The 16,502-nt window shown below is 37.3% G+C and overlaps 1 protein-coding gene across 2 annotated transcripts; it reads left to right on the top strand.

Annotated features, from left to right (window-relative positions):
* Positions 1–1,600: 1,600 nt before the first annotated feature.
* grb7 (growth factor receptor bound protein 7) lies at positions 1,601–14,582 on the top strand. Of its 2 annotated transcripts, none has more exons than XM_067434330.1 (15): positions 1,601–1,806; positions 4,205–4,361; positions 6,007–6,133; positions 6,431–6,587; positions 8,265–8,386; positions 8,549–8,623; positions 8,708–8,845; positions 8,962–9,072; positions 10,217–10,315; positions 10,425–10,493; positions 10,687–10,806; positions 11,779–11,836; positions 11,922–12,009; positions 13,550–13,643; positions 13,757–14,582. In XM_067434330.1, exons 2-15 carry the CDS (start codon positions 4,207–4,209, stop codon positions 13,901–13,903), a joined length of 1,560 nt encoding a protein of 519 aa, XP_067290431.1. In that variant the 5' UTR covers positions 1,601–1,806; positions 4,205–4,206; the 3' UTR covers positions 13,904–14,582. The 2 variants fall into 2 exon arrangements, with proteins under 2 accessions (XP_067290431.1, XP_067290430.1); XM_067434329.1 differs by having other exon boundaries at positions 1,601–1,810.
* The last annotated feature ends 1,920 nt before the right edge of the window (positions 14,583–16,502 follow it).

Here is a 16,502-nt window from a genome sequence, read left to right as displayed (position 1 = left end):
ACGGATGCTCGGAACAGTTGACAGGCCAGCATTGTTTCACCAATTTACAATTTAAACATTCAAGCACAAGAAGATGCAAAACTTAATTGATACTAAACTGAGCTCTCTTTCATGTCTTGCACCTGAGCGGACAAATTCACACAAAATGATGTTAAAGTATCCTAGTAAACCTAGTATTCTAGTAGTATGTTGTGTCTAAGTGAACGGAAACAGTTTAGAAAGTAAACATGTAAAGTATCGGTATATTAGATCCATGCAATATGCTCTTAAAGCGACAGCAGCCTAATTTTCCTGCTGCTGTCTGTTTTTTTATGTTAATTACTTATTTTTAATAATGTTTCAAATGTATATTAGTTAGTTACTAGAAATTATAACAGAGAATTGTGAATTGTTTCAGTTTTTTAAAGGGATAGTTCACTCAAAAATTAAGATTTTACCATGTACTCTAAACCTGTGTAAGTTTTTTCTTCTTCTGTTGAACACAAAAGAAGACATTTTGAAGACCTTTTCAAGAAGAATGGCAGCCAACTTTCTATTATCAATTCAAAATATCTCCTTTTGTCTTCAACAGAAGAAAGAAACTCATACAGGTTTAGAACAACATAGAGTGCGTATCAATCAGCTCCCTAGTTCAGTAGTCAGGGCACTGATCAGGACACAAGTCAATGGGCTGACTTCCTGATCAGTGCCCTGACTACTGAACTAGGGAGCTGATTGAGACGCACCCGCAATTTGTGGGTGATCTGTCCCTTTAAGTCATTGGTCATTGGCAGGTTTTATGCCCTGTACAGGTTTAGATTGAGTAAATGATGATCAAATCCCTACTCGAACGGTAATTATTTCTCACGTGGATCTCCGTAAAAATACATTTGGATGCCACCGCAGTGATAAAACTTGCATTTTGATGGTGATTTATTCACGGTAGAGGAGCGAGTTTTGTGATCCTGCTCACGTGGTCAACATGCTGTAAATAAAATGTCATGCTTGGTATAATAAGAATAAATGCATATTTAATTAATGCAATTAATGAATAATTCTGATTGGCAATATTAACAATTGTTGCCGAAGTCTAATATTAACGGCCCATTTCAAATGTTTACGTGCTTGTTCTTCTTTTTAGGTGATATTCGCTTTAAATACTTGCCAGCATTTTAGTTATAAAAGGCTAACGTTAGACCTTTTAATTCTTTAAAATTCATCCAAATGACAGCAAAGCCCAACCGTACAGTGCTCTGCAGTGGTCAAAAAGGATAAACAGTGAATTTTGAAGAAATATATTTTTGAAAACTCAGATGTGGATTCCGACGGCAATTATAAATTACCCAACGACGTTGGTGTTTGTCAAAAAACAAGCGGGTGGAGGAAGAAAAACACTGACATTCTGGATTCGGATGGCAATAAAATTACTGACTCTGTCAACAATGAAAATACACGACCCCACGAGAAACAATTGCCGTCCGAATAGAGCTATAATGATCATTTTGTGTGAGATGTCTCTTTAAAAAAATCTAAAAAGTACATGGCAGAATCAAGTTACACACGAGTAGCAGAAAGACCAGCGTGACCTCATCGTTTACCTGTCTGTTAAGCGCAGGCATGAACTTTACCTGCCCTTCCTGCAGCTGTGCATTCACGAGCTCCGCCCACGAGCGAGGTGAGGTGTTTTCAAACGAAACTCGACTGGAGAGAAGAGGATGTTACTCACGCCGGCTGGGCTGGATGACACGCTCTACACACACTAGCTAAAACTTCTGCCTGTGTCGCACTACCGATACCAGAGTTCAACAACAAGTGGACAGCGTACATGTAGGTGAGTCTTTTATATTAGCCTACACTCTGCGTGTCAACATATTGAAACAGAAACTAAACTGTAGTGTTAACCGTACAATTCATGATTTAAATTGCGACACTGAGCTGTTCAAAATAGGCTTCGTGATGTGCTAATTGTATATTAAAATTTAACTGAGAAGAAATATGATTTTCTACCTGACTTCTTCTGATCACACAACTGCTATAGCTTAATAGGCTTCCCGTATTATAACCGACAAACGTTAGGCTACTTTAATATGATATCACTGAATAACATGGTCATGGTCATTTCAGTGTCAACATCTGGTCCAATTAACGTAATACATGGCACCCCAGGGTGCTTGGTTATACCATGTTATTTTTCAGTTAGTAATAATGACATAAATGTTGACAAAAAACGACTGTTTTTGACCATTTACTGTACATATAGAACAGTGAAAAGAATAAAGAAAACAGAACAAATTCAAATTATTCATTGACATTGACTACAACATAATCAGTTATTAATATCTCATAGATTCTTGCTGGGTTGTTTTAACCCAAATTTGGGTCAAATCCGGACAAAACCCAGCCGTTGAGTTACATTTTTAATTTACATTTACAACAGGTGGGTTTGTTGATATTTGACCCAAGTTTGAGTTAAAGCAACCCAGCAAGAATCTATGAGATATTAATAACTGATTATGTTGTAGTCAATGTATGCTTTTTCAAATGTAGACAAACCCAGCCGTTTGAGTAACATTTTTAAATGAAATTTTTAACCAAATGGTTAGGTTTGTCCACATTTGACCCAAGTTTGGGTTAAAAACAACCCAGTAATTTTGTGTTAATGATTTCTTTGTATGACAGCCTGGCCAAATGTTATGTCAGCACAATTTGCCTTATCACAAATAAAACATTGACTCCAAGCATAACTGTTTACAAAATCTTTAACACATTATTAATAATGTTACATTATATACAATATAATGTTATCATTTATATTTGAAGATGTATTCAAATATTACTGCGAGCAAATACTTTTACAACAAAAAATAATTACAAATGTATTTTTATTTTACATTTTAAGAACAAACACACCATACATAACCCCCCAAAAATAAAACGGCTAGGGAAATTGGCTCTAGAATATTAAGTATTGTTTGTTTCTGGGATGTTACACTGAATAACTGCTTTTTTGAGTAGTACAATTATTGGGCTACACTTTATTTTATTTTAAGTACTAAGTAATATTAATTAACTACACCTACTTACTATAGGGTTATGATAGAGAATTAGGTTTGGTTGATTTGGTTAGTTGCATGTAATTATGTATGATATATTGTTATTACTATGGTAAGTGATGCATGCAACATATGACAACGTAATATAAAGTGTTACCTTGTAGTTTACTTTTATTGATGGAAGGCAGTTGTTGTCATCATGTGTTGAGCAATGCTATATTACACAATATTATAGTCCTACTATAGCCTCATTTTAGGTGACAAAACAACAGTTCAAAGCAGAATAGCCAAGAGTTTCGCGTGGCAGCGCGTCATGCAAAAGACGGAGCAACAGGTGCATAACGGCTTGCACTTACTTTCATTTCTCCAACGTGTTTGTTTGTGTGCCACTTTGACTTTGTTCAGCACACAACCTCTCTGAACTAGTGGTCCCTTGATTTCTGATGCACGTTTAAGAGAAATCCACAAATGCTCTTTTCTCTTTGAGTATGAAAATGGGGTCTGTTTGGTTTGCCTTCTTTGTTATATGATGTAAGTAGAGCCCGTAGCCTTGTTCATGCACAATGGAGCTTTATTTACCTGAGAGTGACATCACCCTTTTAATTTGACAGGTGCAAGACAGTGTTTGAGTTGGAGACTGAAAAGAAAGCAAATGCGTGTGATTTCTTTGTGCAGTTGCATGAATATTAGAACATGTTGATTTTCTACATCAGAGCACTTTGTGCTTTAACAAACAGACTTGCTGAGAAGTGTTGACAAGCATTTGTTTTTTATGGAGTGTGTGTTTGCTGGCTTAAGAGGTGAATGGTTGAGTTTCAGGGCCAGCTTCCTGGTTCACGCGCTCTTGTGTGATCAGACGCAGTCAACAATTCTGTCTCCTTTAGCAACAGTGAATAAAAGATGAATAACAAACGATTGTGAAAGGTGTGACTTAAACACTCTCTTACCCAGATTAGGCACACGTCATTGGTCTCGTATTGTTCTTGGCTGAAAATCAGGTTCTGTGGTGATGAGTAAAGATCTATTTTGGGAAGGGAAACTTCGCCTGTACTTAGGAAAACACATTTTGAGTGTTGTTGCGAGTCTTGAGACACGTGGTTGGTGTAGAGTAGCAATAGTTCAGTGTATGAATCACACCTGGAAGCGGTGTAATAGTTTTTCTCTCTCTGCAGTGATGGAGGTGGAAGGCTGTAGGACTGAGGTGGAAGTGTTTAGGAGGTCAGCGGCTGAGATGTCCAGAAGAGATTCGGTGTCTTTGAAATGTCCTCCATCATCCCAAAACCTTCAGATGTCAAGATCGATCCCTCTGACCATGAGAAACTCCCGCAGGTACTTAGGAGCTTATTAAATTATTTAAATTTTAAGGCTTTGTTCACTTTTGACCGCGAAGAAAGAAATCAAATTTGACCCTTAAACGAAGAGTACCAGAGGGTTAAAACAATTTTTTTTTTTATTAAAGGGGGAGTGAAATGCTGTTTCATGCATACTGAGCTTTTTACACTGTTAAAAACTTGGATTCCCATCCTAAACATAGACAAAGTTTCAAAAACTAATGATGGACGTTTGATGGAGTATTTCTCTGTCATAAATACTCCTTCCGGTTTCTCAAAAGTTTCGGGGAGTTTTTTTCCGAGTATGGCTCAGCTTGACGTCGACAGAGCGGAAGGTCCTTGTATGGGCCGTAGGGGCTCTTCTCCCGGTAGGGTGCGCGCGCGCGTGACTAGAGCGAGAGAGGAAATGCCCGCCCATAAACACTCTCTCAGCTGCAGATCCAGTCGTCGTTATAGTCTGCGCCGCGCTCCACTTTATTCCTATGGGTGACGTCGAGCGACTTCAACGCTTCAGCACAGCATTCCGGGAAGGCAGCGCTGCATTTGAACGCAGAAATAATGGGAAGCTTCACAACATTGCGGATCTCCATGGTCACTGCTGTCACAGTACTTCACCAAATCATACCAAAGAAGTGTGTTTTTGACGGAGCGGTCCCAGCGATAAAGGTTCGGTCCTGCTTTGGAAGCAGTCGTGAGTAAAACTGCTTCAAATGTCTGTGCTGTTGGCTATCGTCGCGTGAGTAAACATCAGTAAACGACACGATCGCGCGCTTCGTCATTCAAATGCGCTAACGGTTACTCCATTGTTGTTCTTTTTATAACGTTACACTAGTCTGACGTGCAAAACCGCTTTGCTTGCTACTGCTAAGGTTAAGTCGCATTCAATAGTCCATAAACCGAATCATGTCCTCATAAACTGCGAGAAAAGACACAAATGTTGACAGGCCACTAAATACAGTCCATACCACAGAGACGGACGTTCTGCTGTTGCTGTTTCTCCTGTTCAATTTATTTCAGCCTCCGAATGATTCTGGATCATATCTCTATTAGCTGAGATCGATAGCGATGGGCTTCTCCACGCTTGAGGACGTCACCGCTTTTCGCGCTCGTCATTCTTTAGCTCCGCCCACACGATACGCCTCCAGCCGCTCGTTTTTTTCCGGAAAGACTCGTTTTTTTCTGGATCATATCTCTATTAGCTGAATCTGATCGATAGCCATTAGTTTTTTCTGGAAAGACTCGGTACAGCCTATATTTCTTTTATAAATATAATAAAACTAAAGACTTTTCGGAGATATGAAGGATGCAATACTACTCTATAGGTACTCAAGATTGACATGAGATTGACTGAAATGAGTGTTTCACCCCCCCTTTAAGCATTCCAAGTTAAATTAAGACTCATCATTAAACCAAGATTGACCCTATTTATTTTATTTGTACACATCGCTGGTCTTTGATTGAATTACTTATATGACCTGTTATGAAAAAAAATGTCTGTGGAATTTTAGCAAATGTACTGCTTTACATTTACTCTTGTTGAAAATCCTGTTTCGGTGGTATGTCTGTCGGATTACGGAAACAAAGCGTGTTTACATGTTCGTGATACTTTCTAATTATTATTCTCGCTGGTCTTGTGATTATAGCGTTTCATCAAATGGGGCATTTCGAGCCTCATCTGCACCTTTGATTCCCAATCCGTTTCCGGAGCTCTGCAGTCCGACGCACTCCCCGGTGCTGACCGGATCTCTCGGCTCTGACAGCTGCACACACGTAAGTGTGGCTGGGATGGTTTAATCGGAGACGCAAATGACAGGCAGTTGCCCATGGCAGTAATTATAATAGGTGACAGGCGCCATGACAAACGCCATCCTCTGGGGAAAAACAAGCATGCACAAAAAACACATCACTTGGCATTCATAGACGTGTCATTTAAAAAAACACAATACAATCACATACTTTGGCACTCAAAAAAGTTCATGACCTTAAACAAATTGAAACATGTAGTCTCAGATGCATCTTAGTTCCTGACAGATTAATAATCAGGTTCTTGTGTGCATGCTTTTGAAGGTGGTTCGGGTTTTCGGGGACGCCTCACACAGTCGTTCGGTCCTGGTGTCGTCTGGGGCGACAGCACATGATGTTTGTCATATGCTAGCGCAGAGCGCACACTGTACGGACGAGGAGAGCTGGGCCCTCATTGAACATCATTCTGCTCTGGGCCTGGGTAAGACATGAGGACGGTACTAAAACAATTACTGATACACTTCCACTACTCTCCTGTGAGTTTCAGCTTCAATGATTTAACATAACACAAACATGTACAATTGCATAATTCACCTACAAATGTTTGAATTGTAAAACGCAGTGTGTGTGGCTTTGCATGCACGTCGTTGTTTGCATGCACTTGATTTTTCACTGCAAAACAAATGACCTTCTAGTGTTTAGCTTTTGATAAATTAACATTCATTCATGGCTCATTGTTTGGACAAAATCCACTGAATGCCATCTCAAATGCCAGCTTGTTTGTTTCTAAAGTCTGACATGTGTAATTGTGCTTTTAAATTGACTGATTCTTTGCTGAGAGAAAGCTGGCCAAGGGCTGTTATGTGGGAAATGGCAGTGAAATGAACCCAACCAACGTGTTGTACAGGCTTTTATAATCGCTTTAGTTCTGCTTTTGACAGGTGTTGGGTTGGATGAACATTACCTTTGGTTTCAGAAACTGCATTTTGTGATGGTGTCTGATATTAATAACATTTATGTATGACAGTTTAATTGGTATAAAATAGTTTAATAATAAACTAGTAAAAATTAGTTTAATTCAATAATTCTAATATATATAATTTTTAATAATAACATTTTAGAGACTTTAAATAATATTTTAAAATGTAATACTCATTTTCTTAATACTTAAAACAATAATATTTAATTAGTTTGAATTTAATTTAAGAAATATATTGACAAATTAAAAAAATATAACCATTTGTTTTTATAACATTTTATAAAAAATATAATTTCTTTAAAATAAAAAATTGATTAATTTAAAGAAAATTAACCATTTGTTTCTTAATATTTTTTTTTTTTTACATTTTAAGAACAAACACACAATACATAACCCACAAAAAAATAAATAATAAAATTAAACTGCTAAAAATAAAATATACTTTAAATGAAGAAATGTATGGAATAATTTTAAAAATTAAAAAAAAATATTTCTAAATATTTTACATACTTTGTAATTTAGTTTAATTCATTTAATAAAATTAGTTTGTATTTAATTCATTTAATTAGTATATTTTTTCTTAACATTTTATATATTTTTTTATTTAATTAGTTTGAATTTAGTTTAAGAAATATATTGACTAATTAAAAAAAATAGTGTCTCAACTTTTTATAAAATTAGTTTGAATTGAATTTGATTTGTTTAAATTTATTTCAGAAATATATTGATTAATGAAAAAAAAGTTTCTTTATTAATAATTTATAAAATAAGTATGAATTTAATGTAATTTGTTTCAAGTTCATTTAATTTAAGAAATGTATTGATTCACGTAATTTAAAAAAAAAAAATTATTAAAAAAGGGCCATTTCTTAATATTTTATATACTTTTTAATTTATTTAAATTGAATTCAAGAAAAATTAACCATTTGTTTCTTAATATTTTTATAATTAGTTTTTATTTTATTTTATTCATTTTAATTTTATTTAATTAGTTTTAATTCACTTTAAGAAATGTATTGATTAATTTGAAAAAATAACCATTTGTTTCTTCACACTAAAGCTTTAATTATGTCCTTCTTTATGAGCTATTTTATGTAAGGACTGCAGGTGATAGATGGACATAAATAAGTGCTGTGTGTTATTGTGAGTGTTTGATTGTGTGAATGTTTTGTTTGTCAGAGCGCTGTCTGGAAGACCATGAGCTTGTGGTGCAGGTGCAGTCCTCCTGGCCTGTAGAGAGCGACACTAAGCTGATCTTCCGCAAAAACTACGCCAAGTACGAGTTCTTCAAAAAACCTGTGGTATGAAGCCTCTTCTTCATCTAAAAACACTCAACGTCTACCATGATGCCATTTGAATGAAAATACAAGCACAATCCATCTTACTTCTACGTTGTGACATATTTCAGAGTGAAGATAGTTAAATAGTTTGTTTCTCCCCGACCCCCGACCCCTGTTATGCAGTTATTTTTGCCAGAGCACATGATCTCTGATTGCGCTGATGTCACTAAAGGCACGACATCATCAGAGCTGGTGCAGGTATGACGATCTCGAGCTTTTAAAAACTTCAAATGGCAATGTTATTGTCTTCATAAACCCAGTAAATGTCTGTCTCTCTTGAAGAATATGGTAAAGAGTGGTTCCTGTCCAGAGATTCAAGGCTTTCTCCATGTGAGAGAGGGTGGGAAAAAATCCTGGAAGAAACTCTATTTCATTTTACGACGGTCTGGACTGTACTGCTCCAACAAAGGCCAATCAAAGGTGCCGAACAGAAACACAGCGCTCCATTTGAAAAATGACCAGTATATATATATATATATATATATATACACACATAAACATTCATATAAAATGTGGATGCATATGCATGTTTGCAGGAACCTCGACACCTGCAGTTTGTGGGAGATCTGGAAGATCTGGATGTGTTTACAGTCTTCAATGGCCGTAAACTTTACGGGGCTCCAGGAGCGCACGTCTTCTGCATTAAAGTAAGCAACAGAGAATCATTTATAGTATTATAGTGTTTATTCATATCAAGTTTTTGTATCGCTTTAAATTATTTTATTTCATTTTTATCTTTAGTGATTTTTAGTATTGTAACTTTTTTTAAGGTTTTTTTTATTTCAGTTAGTTTATTTTGTGTAAGTTTTTAATCTAATACGTTATATTAGATCTATATTTTATTTCAATTACGTAAATGATATTGCATATTTTTAGTTTTAGGCAATTCACTGTGACCAATAAGACCATTAATCACATTAATTCATGCTAAACCATATGTGACAGACTTTATAAATAAATAATTCATAAATAAAGAAATTTGTTTAAAATACCCCTATTATGCTGTTTTAAAGGCTCCTTAATTTTTTGGCCGTCTACAATAGGCTTGCATGCATTCAAGGTTAAAAAACACTTTAATTTTCTCACAATATTCATTGCAGCATCACTTCTCAGTGCCTGAAATGATTTGATAAAGGTTTCGGTCTCTCTGTTCTCCTCCTTTCTGAGAACTTACACTCCTCTGATTGGTCAGATGGCCCAGTCTGTTGTGATTGGTCTACTCTTCATATCTAAGTTCCAGCTCTGGATCTTCCTCAGTGCAGTAATGATGGGGTTGGTTTAACCGTATCAATTCCAGTGTGAATCCTTTGAAAGTGCAGCAAAGTAGATTTGCTTTGGGCGCGCTGTCGACAACACAAACCAAACTCTTCTAGTCTCCACTACAGCTATTTGTGTATTTTGTACACAAAAAGATGTTGTTTACGGCCAGCCAATGAAATCCATAGGCTTTCATTATGCAAATTTATAACAAACCTACATTGGTTGAATTACTGACGGCTTGTTTCAGGTCGTTCAAAATCGTTTCTTTCTTTTGAGAGACAATATCTCCATTAATCTGCACTATGATCTTTGAAACTTTGCTGACCTTTTACATTTGCAAAACATCATATCACACGCAACATAAAAGGTTATTACTGACAAGCATAACAGGGGCACTTTAAACTTTGAAAAAGGCAAAATGGTTTTCAATTAGGGTTTGTATTTTTTAGGAACAACACAGCAATAAGTGTATGGTATGTGCTCCTCATGTAGACAGCTGAATTAACATAAATGTGTGTGTATGCATGCTAGGCCTCAAAAGACAGGTTTCGCTGTCAGGACTTGAAGCTGATGTGTGGCGACAGTGAGCAGAGCCGTACATGCTGGATCACGGCCTTCAGATTGTTTAAGGTACATGAACAGTGAACACACACACACAGACTTGCTAAGAATGCACACTGGAATAGTTCCATCTGAAACCAGCAATAAAAAACAAAAGACATTTGTGGGTGTGTTTTAGCACGGGAAACAGCTCCATCGTAATTACCAGCTCGCCCAGTCCAGTGCCAGACTTCACAAAGACTCCAAGGTACAGTAAACTGCTCTCAATCCAAAAAAAGTAGCTTAAAAGTAGCCCTAAAAAGTAATGCATACGACTCTTGCACTATATTCTGATATCACGTTAGCTTTGTGTGAGTTACAGACTGAAAATGTACGTTATTCACTGATCTTCCCTTCAAATCTTCATCACATGTTGTCTTCCTCCACTGTGTAATCATCAGTTTACAGACAGGGATGAGTCGATGGTTGCCATGGATTTTTCAGGGAAGAGCGGCGGACGAGTGATTCAGAACCCACACGAGGCCCAGAATGCAGAGCAGGAGGAAGGACACAACTGGCGGGTGTGTATGTGCTCGAGGGAAACTATGAAAATCAATTTTGTGAGCACAATTCATGTTACGCGGTGCTGAAACATGCTGCCTGTGAATACCTGCTCTAATGTAATGTTCAGCCAAAATCTACCCAGATCAGTTGATATGCAATTAAAATAAGCAAAAGTTTGCATAACATTCATGTGAGCACAGTTTTCTCTCCAGTGAAAAAGTTTGAACGATTGGATATATATATATAATTCTGTGTCCCCCTCGGTAGAAATTCGGTAGAAATGGGCCATCGTGCTCGCAGGGGCACTGCAGTACGATCGAAAACGGCACTTTCATTTTTTAGGATTAAAGTGGCAGGGTGATGCACTGTGTATTCTGACACCTTTCTATCAGAACCAGCATTAACTTCTTGAGCAATTTGAGCTCCAGTAGCTCGTCCATTCGATCGGACCACACGGGCCAGCCTTCGCTCCCCACGTGCATCAATGAGCCTTGGCCACCCATGACCCTGTCGACGGTTCACCGCTGTTCCTTCTTTAGACTAGTCTGAGAAGCCAGACCCACATCAAGCTATTTTTCTATGATGGATTAGATCTGCTGTCGCTAGGGTGCGTCTAGATTTCTAGGCTATCCTTGGAGCACTTTGGATAGATACTGACCACTGCGGACCGGGAACACCCCACAAGAGCTTCCGTTTTGGAGATGCTCTTACCCAGTCGTCTAGTCATCACAATTTAGACCTTGCCAAATCCTTACGCTTGCCCATTTTTCCTGCTTCTAACACATCCACTTTGAGGAGCAAATGTTCACTTGCTGCTAATACGCATCACCCACTAACAGGAGCCATGATGAAGAGATAATCAGTGTTATTCACTTCACCTGTCAGTGGTCATAATGTTATGCCTGATCCGTGTACTATAAAATCATGAAAATTAACTTATTGTAAACTATCACTGCATTTTTCCTTAATGGTGTGTTTTTGTACTTCAGAAGAGAGAAGCGTTACGCCACAGTTTACCCACAAACGGTCACGTGTCACAGTTCTCCGGTGAGTGTCGCGTCAACATCCACATCATACAACGTATAAGCAACAAAAAAATTCATTAGTAAAATCCTTCTGTGTGTGTCTACAGCGGTTCATCGGGTTCAGCCATGGTTCCATGGGGGCGTTTCTCGTAAGGAAGCTCAAAGGCTATTGGAGGAGCAGGGTCAGGTGGACGGGTAAGAATCATCTGAGTTTTTTGTTGTTGTTTGCATACATTTGCGCTGTAGCAGCTGCTGAGATGCACCGAATTGTCGGCCGAAAATGGCCCAAAAGCTCCTTTTCAGTTTTCTGCCAAAAGAGTCTTATCACCGAAACTATACGGCCAAAATGTTGTGATGACGCAAACAGAAACCACGACTTTTCTAAAGCAACATGTCTGCGGACTGCGGTGTGGACGTATGTGGTTCATCTCACATCTGATGACGCATCCTTAATATGGCGGGTTGTAACTTGAAAATAATGCTTATGTTTCTGTCGATGGATACACGTACTGGCTCAGTGATACACTACAACAACAGCGCTAATAATAGAAAAACGGGCAAAACGGTCTCTCTTTGTAAACTTTGTTCAATGTATGCGAGCGCTGCCATATGTCCGAATATGACCCGCCATTTTCAACGTCAGACGCGAATGAGGACTCACGCGCTGTGAGAAGATCTGTCTCTGTACTGCTGTCTGTTTAATGTCAAACAGAAGACAAGGACATCACTCACAGCTTTTGTAAGTTTAATAAGTAGAAATCTTTAATTTAAACAGTTAAATATGCAGTTAAATTTTATTACTTTATTCAATTTCTGTACCTTTCTGCAGGCCAGTAGGCCTGTGCATTATTATTTAATGCACACGAGTGAGGTCAAGTTATAGCCTGACAAGCCAGACCCACATCAAGATGTTTGGTCTGGAAACTCACCATTGACAGCTCAATCCGAGGGGCGGATAAACGGTTGTCTTTCAAACTCCCTCTGCACGCGATAGGATAGCGCTACAACCAACCAGAGCAACGAAGGTGAAGCAGAGCTCGCTGATAGATTAAACATTCGCCGTATCCGGTCGGCTAAACTCCGAACACATCTTCCCTTCTTAAGAAAGACTTCAGTGCCGTTCTTTTCTCAGAGAAAAGCTTAACTCCAAGTCTTCCAGAGTCGCGGTCAAAGCTGATTCGAAAGACCGCCGTTCGCCAGTTTCTGTGTTTACTAGCAGCACACAAACGCAACTCTGGTCATTATGTTAAGCCCCGCCCACCGACTCTATACACGATGTTATTGGCTCGTCAAGAGTTTGCCGTTTACAGCTCAGAAGAGTATTAAGAGTTGCTAGACGACACTCGCGGCAGATTAGATTTGCTGCCACTAGGCTACGTCTAGATTTCTAGGCTAGTCAAGTTAAACATTTTAGTTTCAATTTTTTTATACTGTGCATTGTTGCAATGTGCTAAATAAATATTTGCATAATTGGTTATTGATTTATTATTTGAAACTTTAATATTAATTTATGCAATTGCTATGCCTTGATTTTTAGTAAAGTTACACAGTCATAGCCATAAATGCAATGGTTACTATTGGCTACAATTTGCTACTAATAATTGGCATTTCTTTCTGTTTCGGTTTTCGGCCTTCGTTTCCTCTTTTTTGGTTTTCAATTTTGGCCAAGAATTTGGATTTCGGTGCATCCCTACTGTAAAGTTGTATTCATATGTTTTTTCTCCGTTCTCTGCAGGATGTTTTTGATTCGTGACAGCCAGTTGCACATAGAGTGCTTTGTGCTGTCCATGTGCTATAAACTGAAGACGAAACACTACCTCATCATCCCCGTAAGTCTTTATTTCTCACTGTGCATTAGAAAAGCCTCTCTTCGGACAGTTGAAACTGAAGTTGCATGCATGAGGCATTTTCATCTCGTCTGATTTACTCTGTGTGTCTGTAGTTGGAGCAGGGGGACAAACTGTACTACACTATGGACGATGGTGTCACACTGTTTACAGATCTGCTGCAGCTGGTGGAGTTTCACCAGATCAACCGGGGCATCTTGCCTGTTTGTCTCAAACACCCCTGCACTCGCATCGCACTCTAAACCTTGAACTTTGACCTCTCCCCTAAACTGGAGCCTAAGTGACCCAGCACCAGATTCTGTACCATTAAAGTTTATGACTCACAGTAGATATCAGGACATTCTGCACTGTTCCTATTTATATTTGATATACTAATCCTGTGTAGCACACTTTTGGGCTAATACAGGTCTGTAATATTGTTTATTCAACCCAAAATACTTTTTTTGTTTACAAGCCATTTTGTATTCATAATCCTTCTATCTGGATCCCAGATTTTTTTTTCTAAACCAGAAAGTGCAAGCACATGGGAATGTCTTGCTATTCGTTCCTCCAACACTAGGTGGCGCACTGCTGCTTTAAATAGATGCACGTGAATTCTCAGGGATTCTCAGTTGATAATTTATGCAATAGACATGCAGGGATATATTAATGCATCTTAGAAGTTGCAGAAGAGGAAAGTGTCAATGTAGCAGATTTATTATTATTAATATTATTTTTTGCTCAACACTGTGTGTAATTTATGGGTTCTTATTTTATAATAGAGATATTTGAGATAATAGAGGCCAGTTAATATTTGCTTGATTGTGCATTTTCTATGTTTTATTCTATTTTATTGTTGTTTTGTACTTTTTCTAGTGGTTAACAGATTCCAGTTGTGCTTATTTGTATGTATTTTAATTATGACCCCAAATTGAAGTAATAGTAAATAAGTAAATGGAGTGTTTGTGTTATTTGAAATCTGTGTGTGTCTGTCAGTGTGTGTGTGTGTGCCTGTGTTCGTGTATCTTTGCCTGTGTGTGTGGTCCTAAACCCTATTTTTGGGGACCAAATGGGAATATTTTTGTCCCTCTGAGAAAAATAGCTTATGAATCATATTAAATAGTTTTTTGAAAATGTAAAAATGCTGTTTTCTGTAGGTTTACGGTTAGTGTAAGTAAGGGGATAAATACAGTTTGTGCAGTATCAAAAAGAGTCCTCATAAAACTCCCCATAAAACATGGAAACCGTGTGTGTGTATATATGTATGTGCTTATATATATATATATATATATATATATATATATATATATATATATATATATATATATGCATGCATGCTTCAGTTAACTTGACATCACCAATACATCAGTTGTCAGGTCCTCACTGTATTGTTGCCATGGAGATTATTCCTTTTATTATTCAAAGGAGGTCAACAGTCCAGGCTAAAGTATATCGGCTATATATGCTGAGACTGTTTCGCATGACTCACTCAGAATCAGATTATTCAATGAGATGGTAATTTATTCAAATGTAAATGGGGTGATCGCCTCATAAATCATATTATATCATATGATAAGTCATATATTAATTCTATATTATAAGGGTAAATAAAGGAGACAGCGATCAATCAGTCAGTCAGAGAAGGGCACATTATTCATCCTGACTATATTAAATATCAATATGGGTGAAAATGAATAGTAGAGTGTAATGTGTGAAGTTTGTGTTCATTTCAATAGAGCAAAAATGGAAGTTATCAATATAGTATGCTATGATTTCAATAATATTCATCAATCAATGTGATTTAATTTAATCATGCACAGTAGTTCAGTGTCGTTATGCCAGTGACTTTTGTGTCCGCTCTGTATTTTGTCTTCACCAGCTTGCCGTAGCTCAACCCTACCTACCGGCGCAGACACTCAACCGGTCAGTCGCCTATTTTACTTATTTATGAGGTATGATTTATTTAAGATTGAACAATGTCCCCAAACTTGCATAAAAGCTTTATCTCCACCTTTTTACAACACACACACACACACCCACCCACACACACTGCAGACTCTACATTACTGTGGTGTTTACAAGGTGAAGCACTTCTGAAACTAGGCCACATACTAGGAACAACACACAGGCTCCCCTTGAGTTTTAACTGGGTCCACTAAAGGGTTCAAATCAATTTCATTTGAGCAAGATCTGAAGTTAGATTATTGTTCCAGTTAATTCTGAGATCGTATGATTCTTACCTTTCAAAGTAAAATAAGCCTTAACTCATTTGGAGCTGGTTTCAGGCTCTGATCTATAATGCTCTGAGTAGAATTAAATGCATGCATATTTCCTGTAGTGTTGTTAGGAATAAAGTCAAGTGCGCTTTATGACACTTTCCTGCAGGAGAGGCTGATATTATATGTAAATGGAATAGTTTGTCTCTCTTCTGAAGCTCAAGTGACATGACTCTGAGAGTTTAGGGTGACAGATGTGGATTGAATTTCAGCTTCTGTTACGGGACGTTTGTCCTGTCCAAAGAGCCTTTGGCTGAACAGGTCATTTTTACCTGACGACCTGCACAATTACAGCAAATCAAATGTATTACCACCATCTGTTAATATCAATGTTTTTAAAAAGCAGTTTAATTTGCTGTTACATTTGGATTGCACTTAAAATGTATTTATTTATTGTTTTGTTTGTTTAAGATTATTTTTTACGCGCATGCTACTTTAAATATAACTTAATATAGGCCTATTTAAATTATTTTATCATTTAAATTATAACATTATTTTTTATATATTTAATATAAAGTATTTAATATTTAAATGTTTACAAATTGTTTTATAAAATTATTTTAACGAAAGATTTATTTAGCTTTGC

This window comes from Pseudorasbora parva, chromosome 24, assembly GCF_024679245.1.
Source record: "Pseudorasbora parva isolate DD20220531a chromosome 24, ASM2467924v1, whole genome shotgun sequence".
In the NCBI taxonomy this organism is placed as follows: domain Eukaryota; kingdom Metazoa; phylum Chordata; class Actinopteri; order Cypriniformes; family Gobionidae; genus Pseudorasbora; species Pseudorasbora parva.
The sequence above is the reverse complement of the archived record's forward strand: the minus strand, read 5'-3'. Positions and strand labels throughout refer to the sequence as shown.